Source organism: Myotis daubentonii, chromosome 2, assembly GCF_963259705.1.
Source record: "Myotis daubentonii chromosome 2, mMyoDau2.1, whole genome shotgun sequence".
Taxonomy (NCBI): domain Eukaryota; kingdom Metazoa; phylum Chordata; class Mammalia; order Chiroptera; family Vespertilionidae; genus Myotis; species Myotis daubentonii.
The window spans coordinates 108,990,141-109,010,138 of record NC_081841.1 but is presented as its reverse complement, the minus strand read 5'-3'; the positions used below and the strand labels follow the sequence as shown (position 1 = coordinate 109,010,138).

Sequence of the window (19,998 nt, the reverse complement as noted above, 5' to 3'; positions counted from 1 at the left end):
AAGGGAGAGGGATAGAGAGTTAGAAACACTGAAGAGAGAGAAACATTGATCAGCTGCCTCCTGCACACCCCCTACTGGGGATGTGCCCGTAACCAAGGCACATGCCCTTGACCGGAATCAAACCTGGGACCCTTCAGTCTGCAGGCCGACGTTCTATCCACTGAGCCAAACCGGTTAGGGCTGTGGTGCCCTTTTTATAGACACTCTGTCACATCTAATCCTGTAGTATCTCAATGGAGATATAGCAGTGGTTCTCAAAGTGTGTTCCCAGTACCAGCAGCATCAGCTGGGACCTTGTCAGAAATGCAGATTTCTGGCCTATCACAGGCTGACTGACTCAGAAGTACTAAAGCTCTGTGGTTGGCTCTAGGTGATTCTGACTAACATCTGAGAACCACTGAAGAGGAAGGGAACTGAGATTTACTGAACAAATTAATAGCAAAAATCAGACTTCCAGGAGACTAGTCTGATCCACAAAAAGGACAATTTCGTAGGATCTCCGAGCATTTCAGAAATAGTTATTTTATATAAATGAATAATGATAATGTATTAGTTCTCCATGGTCCTCTGTCCTAGGCAATTCTCTAAAATCAAGTTGCAGGCAGTGCATTTAAATTATTATACTTACACTAGCTATGGCTAACTTCATTTGGATTCACATGAAAACCGTCCCTTTCTCCTAACTGCACTGTGCATCTAATCCAGGCTGAAGGGCCAAATATTTCCATGTTAAGCTATAAATGTGCAAGTCTACGTTTTACAGGTTAGAGGTGGATGGGTGAGATTGGGGCTCCCTTTACATAGAGGTTTGTCCTAGAAATTCCTGAATGGCAAGTGGTAAGTGACAGCCATGCAGAGTGACTGCCGCTAGTGTGGGGGTGGGGGGCCGGCGGCTGCTGAGGATGGGTGTGTCCAGTGTACTGGGGGGCGGGGCACAAGGAAAAAGAGAGGAGACAGTGAGGGAGGGGTCCACAGCATGGTTTACACAGACTTCAAAGCCAGGGACAGCCTTGCCCTGGGCCTGTGCTGAGAACTGGAGAAAGTAGGCAGAAAACATGATTCCTGTCATCAAAAGAGGTACTCCAACTTGAGCTTCAGGATGAGGGAAGAAATAAGGAACAAAAAGGCAAATGGTGGGGAAAGTGGGCAAGTCCCCTGGGAAGGAACTGTTTAGTGCCTTCAACTTGTGCCAAGGAACTGGGAACAAGAAAGCCAGCTTGTAAAAATGCCTCCAAACCACAGTTTCTACTCCAAACTGACCTCATGTGAGAATAAAACTTATTTGTGCACTTGAACTGACTATTTGTGCTGGACTGAAGTGGACTGGATCAGAGAGAGGAAAACTTATTTACGAAGAACAAGAACAAGCCACAGTGGGGAGGCCAAGACCAGGAGGTGCCTCTCTCTAACAGATGCCTCTCTCTGCACACAGGTGTCAGACAAGGCAGCTCACCTTTCCTACACATCAGTCATGGCTTCACCGACCTGACCTGACTGCGGAGGAGGTGTGGGCCTGTTTTGTTCTGAGGCACGGCATGCTTCCAGAAGTATTGGGGAAAGGTCACCTAGGGAGGCTGCACAGATCTTTGTGTCAGAGGACTTGGGACCTGGGGGCCCCTGAAGTGCAGCTTGACCTTTCTGAGGTTTCTGAGAGGCAGACATTGGAGTTGGCCTGGGGATACTTTCTCAGGGCTCTGGTTAAGCCCCAACCTGCTCAACAGTTCTAGGCCTGCCCTGGCATCCTGTTAGGAGGTCCTGAAGTTTCTGAAACAGATTTTCAAAGTGAAGACATTGGAGTTAACTTAGGCTCATGTTAGGGATTAACACTGAAGACATTTCACGAGTTACCAGGGAAGGCTGAGAACTCCCCATAAGGCTGCTGCTGCTATTTTGGGAGAGACTGGTTGGTGACTGACTCTGTCTGAACTCAAAATTTTTAGAGGATGTGTGGGATACTAAGAGGATGGTGAATCTGGTCCCAGAATGTTAGTAAAATAATTAAAACTTTAAAAGAGCTCATATCAGGATGGCCTGCTTCCTAAGAGCACGCATGAACCAGCAGCAGCAAGCGGGTCTGGCAGCCTTCCAGAGGTTCCTTCACGGAAGCACAGTGCGGGTCTGCTGACTTTGTGGCCATTCAGAACATCTTTGGTAATACAGGTCCATGATCCCTCATCTACAATTCCAAATGAAGAGGTCTGAAAGCTATGTGCTCAGGTGGCAGTATGTAAACTTCTGGGACATAAAACCTAACTTGCCCTGAAGCGATTTTTAGCCACTATCTATCCTAAATGTGAATATTCATGCTTCACTGAATTAATACTTTATTCGGTGATAAGGTGTTCGGATGGGAATTAGATGTCATATAGCTAATACACCCTATTACTTTTTAAAGTCCAAAAAATGCTGAATTCCACAGCATACTTGGCCCCAAAAGCTTGGATAGGGACTGTGGGCCCGGATTGCTGTCTTTGGCTTAAAGACAATTGTAGGTGCCTGTTTGCCGGGAGCCGGTCCATGCTTGCTGTTTCAAGGGACCTGGCATATATGGCATACTGTTCTTAATATGTTTGCTCACCTTCTTGGCGCTGTGTTTTAACCAAGGTCACCTCTCTGAGAAAGGTTGAATCCCCAGGTAGGGATTTTCCCCTGAAGTTAGGGAGGGAATAAAACCCCTCAACTAAGTGCCAGGCGGGTAATTAATCACTTTAACTATGAACAATCATGCTTAAGCTACATAATTTTTACTCCCTGGAATGGAGATAAGAAACGCCCTAACCTTTGTAATAGAGATTGATAGGATTGAATCAACTGGTATAAATACAGATGTAACTAGACAGCAAGACACAGAACTTAGGAGACAGGACTTAGAAGACAGGACCAAGAGAGACCGAACCTAGGCACAGAACCTACACAGAACGTTCTCCAGAGACAGAAGGACTTCGCTGGAGAGAACATGGCAAAAGATCCTGGACTGAACTTGACTACAGAAATTGGCAAGAGAACCTGACTAGAACCTGGTGACTGAACCTGGCTGGAGAACCTGTACAGAACCTGGCTGGAGATCCTAAGCAGAACCTCTCTGGAGATCCAGACCAGAACTTGGCTGGAGATCCTGACTGGAGATCCTGGCTAGGCTGCTGATCAACTGAACGCTGTCTCCATGTCATTCCTTCTTCGCCGACTCCGTCTACGCCTTTGGGAACCCCTGGACCTGCTGGGGTTGGACCCCGGCACCTGTTTCTTAGATCCAGAACGCAGCTTAATCCAACCCCAGAGAGCCAAAGAAATATGGTAAAACAGGAGTGGGGTTGAGTTAGGGACAAAACTGAGGTATATCTGAGGACTAGGGGGACAGTATGGCAATATCAGCGTCTATCATGACCAGGAGTCTGACGAGACAGGAGTCAGCTGCTCCTTGAGGTGGCAGCCCCTTCACACTCCCAGGATGCTGGCTCTGGGCAACAGCTCCTGTGACCTGAGGGCTAACTGGTCAGGACTCTGTGGTTTAGTTGGAGGAGCTGGACTGATCCTTAGAGAGTCAGGCTGTCTTGCTAGAACTAGAGGCACTGATGACTACTAGTAAATGCCTAATGTACTTGGTGAAAGCAGAGCTCTGATTTCTACAAAGAGTCTTTGTTCCCAGTCTCAAGTCCTGAATCTTGGAAGACACACGTGCTTTTGTTGTGGCAGCATCCTCATCACTAGAACCTTGTGTGTCTTTCCAGCTAAATTAGAATTTTCTTGAGCACAGGGGCCACCATCTTATTCATCCCTGTGTCCTTGGCACTGAGCACAGTGTTGGGCACTGAGAATGCATCCAGTAAACATTTGTGAATGAATGAAAGGCCTGCCTATCTAAGGGTCACGTCTTGCTTTGTCCTGACTCCTAGATCACAGACAGATACGCAGCTGGGCAGATGCATGAAATGGGTCATCTATGTACGACCTTGCTAAGTAGGGATGTGAGAGAATGGAGCTGTATTTATTGGTCACATTTAGCATTTATTTTTCCAATAGTTTATTTAAAACCACCGAATTTCTACTAAGTTTAACTTAAACTATCCCCTGAAGCAGAGGGAGAAGGTAGATTTTGTTGATGGGAAAAAGAGAAGGAAGACTTGGCAAACAAACCTTCTTATTAAGTAACTAGTGGCCCGGTGCACAAAATTCGTGCATGGAGGTGGGGGATGTCCCTCAGCCTGGCCTGCACCCTCTCCAATCTGGGACCCCTCGGGGGATGTCCGACTGCCGGTTTAGGCCCGATCCCTGTTGGGTTGGGCCTAAACCGGCAGTCGGACATCCCTCTCACAATCCAGGACTGCTGGCTCCTAACCGCTCACCTGCCTGCCTGCCTGATCACCCCTAACCACTCTGCCTGCTGGCCTTCTCACCCCAACTGCCCACCCTTGCCAGCCTGAGTGCCCCCAACTGCCCCACCTGCTGGTCTGCTCACCCCCAAGTGCCCCCTACTTGCCCCCAACTGCCACCCCTCACTGGCCTGATTGCCCCCAACTGCCCTCCCCTCCTGGCCTGATCACCCCTAACCGCCTCTGCCTCGGCCCCGCCACCATGGCTTTGTCTGGAAGGATGTCTGTAAGGTCTCCCGGAAGGTCTTCCGGTCTAATTAGCATATTACCCTTTTATTAGTATAGATAATGTCACGAGCAGTTACAGAGTCAAGGAATTTGGAGATGCAAACAACTTCAGAAATCACCTCAATCATACAGCATTTACATGGTTGCTCCAGAGACGCATGGTTGTCATGATCAAGACTGGAACAAGAACCATGTCCCCGAGTTCCTGAATTGGCACTGTTTCTACACTGATAGTGGGACTGAAGACCTGAGACTGTTTGCATTTTATAAGACTGTCTTACTTCTCATGGTACTTCCTTAAATTGTAAATTTTAAACATCACACAGTAAAGCCTCATTAGGATGGACATCTATAATAATTTATCCAACCCAAACTTGTTACGCTATTAGCAGAAACAGTTCTGGTTAAGAACTAAAATTGCTCACTGGCCAGGCAGCTCAGTTGGTTAGAGTGTCATGCTGATATGCCAAAGTTGAAGGTTTAATCCCCACTCAGGACACATAAAAATAGCAATCAATGAATGCATAAGTAAGTGGAACAACAAATCAATGTTTCTCTTTCTCTAAAATCAATAAAAAACAATTAAAAAAAGAATTAAAATAACTAACATTTATACTTAATTATATATCAGACTGACTGCCTACAAAATTAATTAGAATAAGTGAGGTTTAACTGTGTATACAACACACACACACACCACACACACAGATGAAAGACATTTTTGGATTGTTTCAAAATGTTTCCAGAAGCCCATGTACATTATAATCCACAACTTCAAGATGACAGAAAAAACTTACCACTGCCAGCACTACCCTCTCTCTTGCTGCGGGAACCTCCAGGGCCATCTCTGCCAGACTTTATACGCTAGAACAAGAAGAAGATGAGTTTAAAAGAATAACTCATATTTCTTCAAAGTTGAATATAACTAAATGTTGATTTTTAAATTAACATTACTATGTAACTCTGAAGACTTATTGCTCCTACATTTCTGAAAGCTGGGGTCAAATTGATTATTACCTGAATCACTTCTATAGGAATAAAGACTATGTTGTGTAACGTAGAGATTCAAAGTCTGCCCTCTAACATATTGAGTGATCAGTCCTTGTCACACTCAAGTGGCACTTACACTTCAAACTGCAGTGAAACCTCTGCTTATACAAACATCCTAAAAACCAAATATTCTCTTTTTTAAAAAACATGTTTTTATTGATTTTAGAGAGAGAGGGAGAGAGGGGGTAGACAGAGAGACAGAAACAACGATGAGAGAGAAACATCAATCTGCTGCCTCCTGCATGCCCCCTATTGGGGATCGAGCACCAACTGGCTCAATTCTAGGACCTCTTGGTTCATGGGTTGATGCTCAACCACTAAGCAACACTGGCCAGGCCTCAAATATTCTGTGGGTGGGGAAGTTCAGGTTTAAACACGATTGTTTGGAATCGAGGGTGGGTAGAAGAGAAGAGAATCTATTAAAAGGCTATTTCCTGCATTGTTCTACTCTACAATGGTTGAACCTAAACTATTACAGGGCTAAAGGCAAAATGGCTTTTGAAATTCAACATCTACAATAAATGTGCTATTAAAATCTCACAAAATGCCTAATCTGTTCAATTGTCTACTTTCTTAAACACAAATTCACCCTTAAAGAAAAATACCTCCAAGCTGTGACATTCTTAGGTTTCCTTTTATATTTTACCAGAGGCCTGATGCAGGAAATTCATGCAAGAGTAGCCCTTCCTTCCCCTGGACACCCCCCCCATCCCCCCCACCCCCCCTCACCCCCTGCTGCCGGCACTGGCTTCCCTCTGGCACCTGGGTCCCGGGCTTCCCCCCAGTCGCCGGCAGGCACCTGGGACCCAGGCCTTGGCCCTCACAGCCCCGGCTTCATCCAGAAGGTCGTCCAGAAGGACGTCTGGTCTAATTAGCATATTATGCTTTTATTATTATAGATTGCTTTGTATTTTGCTTAAGTGTTAGAATTTTTTAAAAAGAGGAAAGCCTTTAAAAATATTTTTATTGATTTTTAGAGCAAGAGAAAGGAAGGACAGAGAGACAGAAACATTGATGAGAGAGAAACATTATTGATTAGCTACCTCCTGCACACCCCCTACTGGGGATAGAGCCCACAACCTGGAATGTGCGCCAACCAGAATCAAACTAGTGACCTCTTGGTTCATGGGCTGATGTTAAACCACTGAGCCCCACCGGCTGGGCAAGTGTTAGAATTTTTATATCAACATGAATCTGCCTCAAGTCGCACTTTGACTGGTGTGAGGCAGGTCCTGACAGCAGGTAAAAGAGGAAGCTTTGGAATAATAACTGACAAAATGATTCTCATCACAGCAAAACTAAAATGTGAGGGAAGGAGCCACATAATGGGACACAGATCAGAAAGTGACAGAGGTCTATGTTTGTTGACATGGAAAGCTGTCCATGTTATTTTGGGGAAAACATATGGGGGTTATAAGCCAGTATTTTTGTAAAAATTCAATTTTTGTAAAAAAAAAAGTCCCATTAAAAATATATGTATTGCTATGTTTGTGTATATTTGTAAAATGCCCAGGAAGACACATACCAAAATGCTAGTGTTCTCAAAGTACTAGGATGGATGATTTTCACGTCTTTCTTCATACATTTCTATTTGAATTAAAATAGTACTTATAAAAGTAATCTACTTGACTTTTTAACAGAATGTTTATTTTTTAATACTATACTAAAAGTTGACATTCCTATCCTGAAAAAATATGATGCCATTCCCATTTTGAAAAAAAAAAAAAAGAGAGAAGGTACAAGACTAATGTAGATACAAATAATATAATGGGACAAATTAAAAAACAGTCGTTGAGAGTAAGAAACATTTTTTCCTTTTACATCTACTGTTCAATATGAGCATATGACTAAATATGTCTTCTACTACTCTTCTGGAATTGGAATAAAACCAGAGCCTTACACATTCTACTCAGAGTGGAGGTTGAAAACCTGCCACCCTATGAACTGTTACCTGTCCTTGATGAAGTGAGCACAGAACTCAAGGTTGAGGGTTTTCAAACCTGCGTACCGATTTCATGTTTCTGACATCCAAGTGCATGATCATTTTTCTAGTGATGTCAATGACAGATTGAGACAAAAAATTAACTGCACCACAGATCATTTGAGAAGCATTGATCTAGAATAGTCTTCCAATTTTACAGCTAATGAGAATGAGGTCAGAAGGAACAACTGTCCCTTCTGAGTCTCAGAGCTGGCCAATGATCAAGCCAGGAGAGAAGTCCAGGGTCCTGTCCACCACATTTGCACTTATTACATAAGACTTAGATATTTGTCCAATAGAACAAGTAGCAGTTATTGTTTCCTAGTTAAGGATTCCTAAGATTGGCTCTGACTTCAAATTCAAGAGAAAACTGCAAAAGAATGCATAAAGCTGGCTGTAACTTCCTGTACTCAGACCCCTATGCACACTTCTTCGTAGACATCTCCATACTTGCTTAAACACTAGCTCCTCTAGGAATGATCTCTGAGCCCTCCTCTGAAGCAAAACCCCTCCACCTCTGTTCCCAGAGCTCGTTTCCCTCACATGCCCCATGACCCTGGAAGAGGAACTGGTGTTCACCTTGCACTCCCATGTTACGAGTACCTTCAGCATGTGGCTGACTCTTACATGTCACTGTGTCTTCCACAGAGCACAGCATTGTGATAAATGTTTCCTGAGAGGAGGAATGAGGACTAACACAAGGCAATGCATGAAGACACTGACATCAATGGCCTTTAACAAAAAAGTGATTAGGAATCTACACCTGAAAAATGTAACTAATGCTCAAATTACCATTAATTTGATATCAAAAATGCATATTTTCTTCCACATTTTTGTTAGATTTTGTAAATTCAATAATGCATAAAATGTGCAAGACATTCTTGTAGCTTTCATTAAATAAACTTTAAAACAAATTTTATTTCTTCTGTAAGTAAATTTTAAAGCCATGCCTTTATGAGACCTTATTACTAAACTAGAGGCCCGGTGCATGAAATTCCTGCACTGGGGGGGGAGGGGTCCCTCACCCCAGCCTGCACCCTCTCGCAGTCTGTGAGACCTCGGGGGATGTCTGACTGATGGCTTAGACCCGCTCCCCTGAGCCGTCAGTCACACATCCTTAGAGCTGCCGCAGAGGTGGGAGAGGCTTCCGCCACCGCTACTGTGCTCGCCAGCTTCTGGCTGAGTGGTGCTCCCCCTGTGGGAGCACACTGACCACCAGGGGGAAGCTCCTGCATTGAGCGTCTGCCCCCTGGTGGTCAGTGCACGTCATGCAACTGGTCATTCTGCCGTTCGGTCAATCTGCATATTAGCCTTTTATTATATAGGATCTCTTTTATTTTAGGAAATATAATCAAAGGGTTTCTGCTCAAATAGATTGTATAGTTATTTTTATGCTTTTTGATAAAATTTAAACTTGAGGATAAATACCAACTACATTTTACATTAGTTTTGAATGTCATATGATATTGTGGAAAAAAGAAAGCATTTATTGAAATTGTTTGCTGATTTCTTTGGGGAGAAAATAGCAAATATTAGAACAGAATTTCTCTATTTCAATATTTTGAGAATTCAGAAATTTGATTTTTTAAATGGAATGAATTACTAAAGTACTCCTATTTTTGGACTAGCAATTAAAACTTCCTATATTCTGTAAATTATTTCTTTATCCATTTCCTTCTGCCTCCTAATAATTTCCTTTTGTTGTCTAATCCTCTTTAGAATTTTAGCTGACATTTTTCTCTTTTTCATATTTAAAACAGTGTCATCACTTCCTGCTCTTCCCATTTTGCTCTTTCCCAAAGAGTCAAGTTTGGTAGAAACCAAACCTCTCTTAAAACATAATACTGCTGCGGGGCCCAGTGTCCAAATGGTAAAGCGACTCCTGTCGGGCCCACTGGCCTGTGTCTGGAATCGCTTCCTGCTGGCACTAATGAATACACATGTATGGAATTTCTTCTTACTCAGAATGTGATCCCTCAACAACAAATGTGAGAACGGCCTTCTTTTCCATAATAGTTCCAGGAAGATGACGAATTTCTTTGATGAATTACTCTATATAAACAACCTTCTGGCTTTAACATCTTAAAAAAGGCACTAGGGGCTCAGGGAGACACATTAATCCTGAATCAAATAAACCTGAATCAATTTATCTTTCTTTCTTAGGTTTATACAAATTCTTTTCCATTTGAAAAAATTTAAAAAAAATTCATGGCCTGATTTATTTTATGTCTACACCCCTCCTTTAAATCAGATTCCATACCCTAGCTGTCTTTTTATTATCTGCAAGGTGACCCTTTGGGAGCATAAACTGTACAATAGTGCTTCTCAGACTTTGGTTAATATAAAAATTACCTGGAGAATTATTTTAAAAATCACATACACAGATTTTTGGATCAATACCCAGAGACTGTAATTCTGGAGTAGGGTTTGGGTAGTTTGTAATTCTAACTACATATGATTCTGAAGCTCTACTAGTCCACAGACCACACTTGACTAGCACTGTTCTGAGACCCTAATTCCTATGGTGAGTTGATGGCAAGGTACATTTTGATCTAATCCATTGCACAAAATAGCAACCTTGCTGGATGCAGAATAAATAAGGACTGTATACAACTAAAAATGATGACTTGCATCACTCTCTTTCTCTGCTTTTCCCAAGGTGTCAGGCACAGTGTTAGGAGGCAGGATTTGAATCTCAGGTCTGCCCCCAATACCTGGTGACCTGCAGAAAGTTACTAGCCATTACAGGACTCAGTTTTCTTACCTGTAAAAAGTAGTAATAATCACACCATATCCAATATCATAGGATTATTGGGGTGATCACAGTAGTTGAGGCATGTAAATTGCTTAGAACAATGCCTGCACTTAACCATGAAATAAATACATGTTAGCTGTCGTTATTAATGTCTGGTTAAGCAGTGTAGTAAAGTAGAATTAAAGGAAAACCTGTCACCAAAAGATTGCTGACATCATTCAGGAGGTTATCAGGTAAAGATTTTTTTAAAAAAAATCAGACATAGAAAGCTACCACCTATAAAAAAGACATGCACCTGTCTAAAGATGTGGCAATATTTAAAGAAATCAAGATATATCTATATAACAGGGTATTATGGAGGCATCAACAATGATTTGATGAAGAAATTTTAATTACATAGGAAAAAACGTTAAGGACAGATTCTAAACAAGAAACAGAAAAAAAAGTAACAAAGTTTTAAGTTCAAATTTAGAAAAGGAACTTATTATATCTTGTTTCATGATTATTATTATGTTTTGTGCTCTACAAGCCAGGAAAGAGCTCCTTGTGCCCTGGGTTCACAACCTAGAGAAGAAACTGAGACATGCAACAATTAACTGAGAAGCTGGCTCTCAGATATATGAGAATTCTTTCTCTTTAAGCTTCTTCTTCTTCCTAGGATCTTCCTTGCCAACTAACTTTCCCCCTCCACTTTGTGTTTATGAGCAAAACATAAAAAGAGAAAACATCAGGAAAATGTTTCTTTGACATAAAATTTAATGAGGAGTACTGAAGAATGATAGAGAAATTGATTTCAAGGAAAATGAAGACAGTGCTTTGTGGATGAGGACAGAGCTTTAACCCGAAAGATGAAGGTATAACAAGGTGGGAAGGGAAGTTATTAAGGAGAAGCTAAAAGAACATAAATGACACTGGGTTTTATATAAATTACAATAAGAATAGTGATAAAATATTACTGAAAGAAGTTTTGCTTCAGCACAGGGAGACATTAATAATTTGGTAAGGTAAACAGTGGATGATCTAAATGCATCAATGATAACTCATATGGTAACAAGCTTAATAAAGTATTCTTTTTTTAAAAAATTATTCATTGTTCAAAGTATTACATATGTCCCCCTTTTCCCCGTTGACTCCCTCTAGCCCCCTGTCCCGTCCCAGGCCTTCAGCACCCTATTGTGTATCTATGGTTATGCATATTTGCATACAAGGTCCTTGGTTGATTACCTCACACCCAACCACCCTCCCCTGCCTTCCCTCTGAGATTCTGCACTCTGTTCCATGCCTCCATGTCTCTAGATCCACTCCATTCATCTGTTTATTTTGTTACTTAGTTTCCACACATGAGTGCGATCATGTGATACTTGCCTTTCTCTGACTGACATTCACTCAGCATGATACTCTCCAGGTTCCTCCATGCTGTCTCAAAGGGTAAGAGATTCTTCTTCTTTACTGCTGCATAGTATTCTACGGTATAAATGTACCACAGCTTTTTTATCCACTCATCTACTGATGGGCACTTGGGCTGTTTCCAGATTTAGCTATTGTAAATTATGCTGCTATGAACATAGGGGTGCATACATTCTTTCTGATTGGTGCTTTGGGTTTCTTAGGCTATATTCCCAGAAGTGGGATTCCTGGGTTAGATGACAGTTCCATTTTTAATTTTCTGAGGAAACTCCATAGTGTTTCCCATAATGGTTGCACCAGTCTGCATTCCAACCAGCCACGTATGAGGGTTCCCTTTTCTCCACATCCTCGCCAGCACTTATCATTTGTTGATTTGTTGATGGTAGCCATTATGACAAGTGTGAGATAGTACCTCATTGACGTTTTGATTTGTAACTCTCGGATGATTAGTGACTTTGAGCATTTTTTTTCATATGTTTCTTGGCCTTCTGTATGTCCTCTTAGGAAAAGTGAATAGTTAGGTCCTTTGCCCATTTTTTAATTAGATTCTCTTCCTTTTGTTAAGTTGTATGAGTTCCTTATATATTTTGAATATTAACCTTTTATCAGATGTATCATTGGCAAATATGTTCTCCCTTTTCATTTGGATGCTGGTTTCTTTTGCTGAGCAGAAGCTTTTTATTTTGATGTAATCCCATTTGTTTATTTTCTCCCTGGTTTCCTTTACCCTAGGATGTTATCAGCAAATATAATGCCTGAGATTTTGCTGCCAATGATTTCTTCTAAAATTTTTATGGTTTCACAACTTACATTTAAGTTTTTTTGAGTTTATTCTTATGTATGGTGTAAGTCTGTGATCTAGTTTCTTTCTTCCTTTTCTTTTTGCATGTATCTGTCCAATTTTCCCAACACCAATTATTGAAGAGACTGTCTTTACTTTTACTCCATTGTATCCTCTTGCCCCTTTTGTCAAATGGTAATTGAGCATCATGGCTTGGGTCGATTTCTGGGTTCTCCATTCTGCTCCATTGATCTATAGGCCTGTTCTTATGCCAGTATCAGGTTGTTTTTAGTACAGTGGCTTTGTAGTATAACTTGATATCTGGTATTGTGATTCCTCCAACTTTGTTCTTCTTTCTCAGGATTGCTACAGCTATTTGGGGTCTTTTTTGGCTCCGTATAAATTTTTGGGATATTTGTTCTAGATCTGTGAAATATCTTGTTGGTATTCTAATAAGGATTGCATTGGATCTGTAGATTGCTTTGGGTCATATGGACATTTTAATGATGTTGATTCTACCAATCCAGGAACACGGTATATTCTTCCACTTGTTTATATCTTCCTCTATGTTTTTTTTCAATGTCCTGTTTTCTGAGTACATGTCTTTTACCTCCTTGGTTAAGTTTATTCCTAAGTATCTTAATTTTTTTTGTTGCAATGGTAAATGAGATTGTGGTTTTTAATTTGTGTTTTTTTTTTTGTTTTTCTTTCTGAGAGATTGTTATTGATGTATAAAAATGCCATCAATTTCTGGGTGTTAATTTCATATCCTGCTACATTGCCAAATTCACATATTAAATCTAGCAGTTTTTTTGTGGAGTCTTTAGCATTTTCTATGTACAATATCATGTCAATCATGTCACTTTTATTTCCTCCTTTCCAGTTTGGATTTCTTTTCTGTTTTCTTCTTGTCTGAGAACTGTGGCTAGGACTTCCAGTAGTATGTTGAATAAGTATGGTGAAAGCAGACTTCCCAATCTTTTCCCTGTTCTTAGGGGGGAATATTTTTAGTTTTTGTCCATTGTGTATGATGTTGGCTGTAGGTCTGTCATTGATAGCCTTTATTATGTTGAGGGATGTTCCCTCTATCCCATTATGATGAGAGTTTTTATCAAAAATAGGTGTTAGATTTTGTTGAATGCTTTTTCTGAATATACTGATATGATTATGTTATTTTTTTCTTTCAATTTGTTTATGTGATATATCACATTTATTGTTTTGCAAATATTGTACCAGCTTTGCATCCCTGTAATAAATCCCACTTGGTATTGGTGTATGATCTTTTTAATATATTGCTGGATCTGATTTGCTAATATTTTGTTGAGGATTTGAGCATCTATGTTCATCAGGGATATTGGCCTGTAATTATCTTTCTTTGTAGTGTCTTTATCTGGTTCTGGGATTAGGATAATGCTGGGCTCATTGAAAAAAAGCTTGGAGGTGTTCTTTCCTCTTGGAATTTTTGGAATACTATCTTCTCCTTGTGGTAATCCTATGATGTGGATGTTGTTACGTTTCATGTTATTTCAAAGTTCCCTTAAAGTACTCCTCTACTTTTTAATTCTTTTTGCTTCTTTAATAGGGTGATTTTTTTCTATCTTGTCTTCCAAGTCATTGATTCGATCTTCTGTCTCATTTAATCTACTTTTAATTCCTTCCAGTGTATTCTTGATGTCAGCTTTGTCATTCTTCAGTTGCAACTGATTCTTATTTATGGTTTCTATTTCTTGTTTTATGCTGTTGTAGTTCCCACCACGTTTCTTGATATTCTCACTAAGTTCCTTGAACATCCTTATAATCATGACATTGAACTCTATATCTGGTAATTTGCTTTTCTCCATTTAGTTTAGCTCTCTTTCTGGAGTTCCTCTTTTTCTTTCATTTGGGGATAGTTTCTTTGTCTCCCCCTTTTTCTTTACCCTTTGTATTTGTTTCTATGTGGTAGATCAAACTGCTATGCCTCCCAGTCTTTGTGGTGTGGCTCAATGTAGTCAGTATTTTGTGGGACCTAGTGGTGCAGTTCCTCAGATCTTCTGAGCTGGTTGCTCTAGGAATTTCCCTTATGTGAATTATTTGGGTTCTCCTGTTGTAATTGGGTCTTATTTTTGTCCCGTTCATGGGTGGAAGCTCCTCTCAGGCAGGCTGACTGTAAGGCTCACCCCACACCACTTGGTGAGAACTATTGTGCAGGTGGTGTCACAACAAAATAAAACAACAAAACAAGAAACAAAACATAAACATACACAAGACCCCTAAAACAACAACAAAAACAACCAGAAAAGAAGAGGAAATTAGGAAGGAAAAATGAGTGTAATAGAATTAAAAAAAAAAAAAAAACAACTATGAGGAGGAAAAAAGGGGGAAGAAAAAGGAATATGGAAGGGCAGAGATGAATGAAAGAAAATAGGAATAAAGAATAGGGAGAGGAAAACAGTATAAAATAAAAAAGGAAGAAAATAGAAGAGAAAACAGATAGAAAAAAATAAAAAAAGGAAAAACAAAGAGAAAACAGGAAAAAGATGGTCGGAACCAAGATGTCGGCATAGGTAAACGCCGGAGTTTGCTGCCTTGAACAACTACTTCAAAAGTGAAACTGAAAGACAGAACGGACATCACCCAGAACCACAGGAACGCTGGCTGAGTGGAAGTCCCACAACTAGGAGGAAAGAGAAACGCATACGGACACTCAGAGGAGGCGCAGTGCTGAAGTCAAATTCTGAGGTGCAGAGTGCGCGGAGGGGGCTGGAGGCGGAGGGCGCGGTTGGCGTTTTCAATTGGGAGGGAGTCGCAGACTCTGAGCTCCAGATACGGGCGAGTCTTTAAGGACCCAGACTCAAACGGGAGAAGCGGGACTGTCTGGCTTCGGTCAGAGCAAGTGCAGCTTTCTCTCCAAGGTTTGCAGCGGGTGCTGGGACTCAGAGAGGCAGAGCCCCTGGGGACAGGACTGAGAGCCGCCAAAACTGCTCTCTCCGGCCCACCCTGTTGATCCCGAGCGACCCACCGGCCCCGCCCAAGCCCTGCACAGAGGCATTTGCCGGATAGCCTCAGGCAAACGCCAGATTAGCACCTCCCTAGAGGACAGAAGTTCTCTCACTGCAGACACAGCTGACTCTCACAGCCACTTGGCCTGGAGGTCAAACCCTCCCTGGTATTAGCTACAACAATCAAGGCTTAACTACAAGACTGCGCACAAAGACCACTAGGGGGTGCACCAAGAAAGCATAACAAAGTGCGGAGACAAAGAAACAGGACAAAATTGTCAATGGAAGATATAGAGTTCAGAACCACACTTTTAAGGTCTCTCAAGAACTGTTTAGAAGCCGCCGATAAACTTAATGAGATCTACAAGAAAACTAATGAGACCCTTGATGTTATGATGGGGAACCAACTAGAAATTAAGCATACACCGACTGAAATAAAGAATACTATACAGACTCCCAACAGCAGACCAGAGGAACACAAGAATCAAGTCAATGATTTGAAATGCGAGGAAGCAAAAAACACCCAACTGGAAAAGCAAAATGAAAAAAGAATCCATAAATGCGAGGATAGTGTAAGGAGCCTCTGGGACAGCTTCAAGCGTACCAACATCAGAATTATAGGGGTGCTAGAAGATGAGAGAGAGGAAGATATTGAAAACCTATTTGAAGAAATAATGACAGAAAACTTCCCCCACCTGGTGAAAGAAATGGACTTACAGGTCCAAGAAGCGCGGAGAACCCCAAACAAAAGGAATCCAAAGAGGACCACACCAAGACACATCATAATTAAAATGCCAAGAGCAAAAGACAAAGAGAGAATCTTAAAAGCAGCAAGAGAAAGAAACTCAGTTACCTACAAGGGAATACCCATACGACTGTCAGCTGATTTCTCAACAGAAACTTTGCAGGCCAGAAGGGAGTGGCAAGAAATATTCAAAGTGATGAATACCAAGAACCTACAACCAAGATTACTTTATCCAGCAAAGCTATCATTCAGAATTGAAGGTCAGATAAAGAGCTTCACAGATAAGGAAAAGCTAAAGGAGTTCATCACCAGCAAACCAGGATTATATGAAATGCTGAAAGGTATCCTTTAAGAAGAGGAAGAGGAAGAAAAAGGTAAAGATACACATTATGAACAACAAATATGCATCTATCAACAAGTGAATCTAAGAATGAAGTGAATAAATAATCTGATGAACAGAATGAACTGGTGATTATAATAGAATCAGGGACATAGAAAGGGAATGGACTGACTATTCTTGGGGGGGAAAGAGGTGTGGGAGATGCGGGAAGAGACTGGACAAAAATCGTGCACCTATGGATGAGGACAGTGGGTGGGGAGTGAGGGCGGAGGGTGGGGCGGGAACTGGGAGGAGGGGAGTTATGGGGGAAAAAAAAGAGGAACAAATGTAATAATCTGAACAATAAAGATTTAATTTAAAAAAAACAGGAAAAAGAAGAAAAAATAGGGTAAGAAAAGCAGAAATTATATTTATGAAATAAAAAGAATAACTAAAATAATAAATCAATAAAGAAGAAAGATAAAGAAAAAAAGTAAAGTGGCATTCACCTCAGCAGAGTTTAGTGTCTCCTGGGAGGTCCCTTTGGGTCCTGCTCTTCTGATTACTGAGGCTATTTTGCCGGCTAATTCTGGACTTCCCAGGAGGTACTTAGGTGCTAACCACTGTGAGAAACTGTCATCCTTTGGCTCTCAGCAACCTGTTTGAAGCTTCAACCTATACACAGTTTGTATCATTCTCCATAGGACTTTATGTGGGAGAGTCCCAGCTGCACTCTAAGGCCATTTTGTTAGCAGCTTAGGACCCATTTACGTGTCAGTAGCCTTCTGCCTCCACCTGTCTTTTCCTGACAGCCAGCTGTCAATCTTAATCATTCAGTCTGTTTCTGAAAGGTCTTTATGCAGAATCAGGAGTACAGACCTCTAGGACTTCAATGAGGGGGAGGTGTCATTCAGATTTCAGGGAAAGTGATGGGTGTGTTTCCCTGTTCCAGAGCTACTCCTCTGAGAACGTCTCAGAATATTTCCCTGCCTTTGGCTGGGCAGAGATCCTACTATGCAGTCCAGTGGGATCAGCTGGAAACTGGGAGTTTTGGGAAAGCACCAAATTCCCAGGATGTGGGGCAAACAGCCCCAACCCAAACCAGTCACCTATGCTCCCTGAGACTGTTCAAACCCACAGGCTTGGCCTCTGCTGCTGTCTCCTCTGCAAAGGTAGATGCATGGTGTGGCAGGCAGGGCTCCTGAGCATGGGGCGGGTAATATCACTAGAGCAGGTTTTTTCCCCCTTTTCCTGACTATGGTTCTGGGAGGGGCTGCAGCACCTCTCATGAAAAATGGGTGTTTCAATTTTGGGGGGGGGGGGGATATGACCAAATGCAGGTCTCCCGGTCACTGCTTTTCCATGTCTCCAGAAGGACAGATTAAAACAATTTTCCAAGCTCTGCATTTAAGACCAGCTATAAAACTTGCGTTGCCCACATGATAAATTAGATACAAACATTGCAGCAATGTTCGGAGTAGTCTTATAAAGCAGTCTTCTCTTGACTTCAGAATAGGCAGAGTAGGTCAGGTAGACAAGATAATTGGGAATTTTAGCTTTGCCACCAGAATGATGCACAAACTACTCAGTCACTCACAGATTGAGAAGAACTGCGGGTTGCCAGGACGAGGCGGTGGTGAGCATCGACAAGCCCTGCAACAGTGAGACTGCCCCTCTTTGTGGGGCTGGGCAGCATGGCACTGATGTTGTGCCCCTGCAGCCTGGCAGTCCATTGTTATTACAATATTATTGACTGTATTCCTTATGCTGTACTTTATATCTCCACGATTTTTCTGTAACTACCAATTTGTACTTAATCTTTTTAAATAAAATCCCCCAATCCCTATCCTATTTGGAAACTGTCAAAATGGTGTCTGTATCTATTAGTCTGTTTCTGTTCTGCTACTTCATTTAGCTTTTTAGATCCCACATATAAGTAAAATCATATGGTATTTGCCTTTCTCTGTTTGACTTATTTCACTTGACACAATACCCTCTAAGTTCACCCATGTTGTCATTTTTTTTTTTTATGGCTGAGTCATATTTGATTGTATATATGCACACTTCTTTATCCACTCATCTATTAATGGACACTTAATTTGCTTCCATATCTTGGCTATTGAAATAATGCCACAATGAACATATGGGTGTATATTTCTTTTTTTATTTAGTGTTTTGGGTTTCTTTGGATAAATACCTACAAGTGAAACTGCTGGGTCCTTCTTTGTCCCTTGTTATATAGCTTTGTTTTAAAGTCTATTTTGTCTGGTATAAGTATTGCTACCCCAGCTTTTGTTTGTTTTCATTTTCATGAAATATTGTTTTCCATTCCTTTACTTTCAGTCTGTTTGTGTGTTTTGATCTGAAGTGAGTCTCTTTTAAACAGTATATGTAAGGGTTATGTTTTATTATCCATTTAGTCACTGTATGCCTCTTGATTGGAGTATTTAATCCATTTGGATTTAACGTAAAGTATATATGTGTGTATCCATATCAATTTTATTATTCATATTTTCTATGTTTTTCTCCGCCTTTTCCTTTTTCTTCTTAAGACCCTTGAATATTTCTTGTAACACTGGTTTGATGGTAATGAACTCCTTTAGCTTTTTCTTATCTGGGAAACTCTTTATCTGTCCTGCAATTCTAAACAATAGCCTTCCTGGGTAAAGTAATCTTGGTTGTAGATCCCTCCTTTTCATTACTTTAATATTTCATGCCAATCCCTTCTAGCCTATAGAGCAGGGGTCCTCAAAACTATGGCCAGCAAGCCACATGCAAATACAAATATTGTATTTGTTCCTGCTTTGTTTTTTTACTTCAAAATAAGATATGTGCAGTGTGCATAGGAATTTGTTCATAGTTTCTTTTTTAAACTATAGTCCAGCCCTCCAACGGTCTGAGGGACAGTGAACTGGCCCCCTGTTTAAAAAGTTTGAGGACCCCTGCTATAGAGTTTCTGTTGAGAAATCACCTGACAGTCTTATGGGGGCTCCTTTGTAAGTTACTAACTGGTTTTCTCTTGCTGACTTAAAGATTCTCTCCTTGTTTTTAACCTTTGGCATTTTAATTATGATGTGTCTTGGGGTGGGCCTTTTGGGTTCATCTGGGTTGGGACTCTGCTTTTCCTGGACTTGTATATATTTCCTTCACCAGGTTAGGAAAATTTCCTTACCTTCTAAATCACTGATTTGATCTTCTGCTTCATCAACTCTACTCTTTTTTCAAAAAATTGAAATTCTTTATTGTTGAAAGTGTTACATATGTCTTCTTTTCCCCCCTTGACCTCTCCCCAGCCTCTTCACCCCCCAGCACATGCCCTTATCCTCCTACTGTCTGTATCCATTGATTATGCTTATATGCATGCATACAAGTCCTTTGGTT

The 19,998-nt window shown here is 41.1% G+C and overlaps 1 protein-coding gene across 4 annotated transcripts in view; it reads right to left on the bottom strand.

Annotated features, from left to right (window-relative positions):
* The window catches only part of IFT88 (intraflagellar transport 88), a 164,550-nt gene that overhangs the window by 47,034 nt on the left and 97,518 nt on the right, over positions 1-19,998 (bottom strand). For all 4 annotated transcript variants that reach the window (XM_059684205.1, XM_059684203.1, XM_059684202.1 and 1 more), the window contains one exon: positions 5,396-5,462. In XM_059684205.1, coding sequence (XP_059540188.1) covers positions 5,396-5,462 — 67 coding nt within the window. The remainder of the gene's footprint in view (positions 1-5,395; positions 5,463-19,998) is intronic.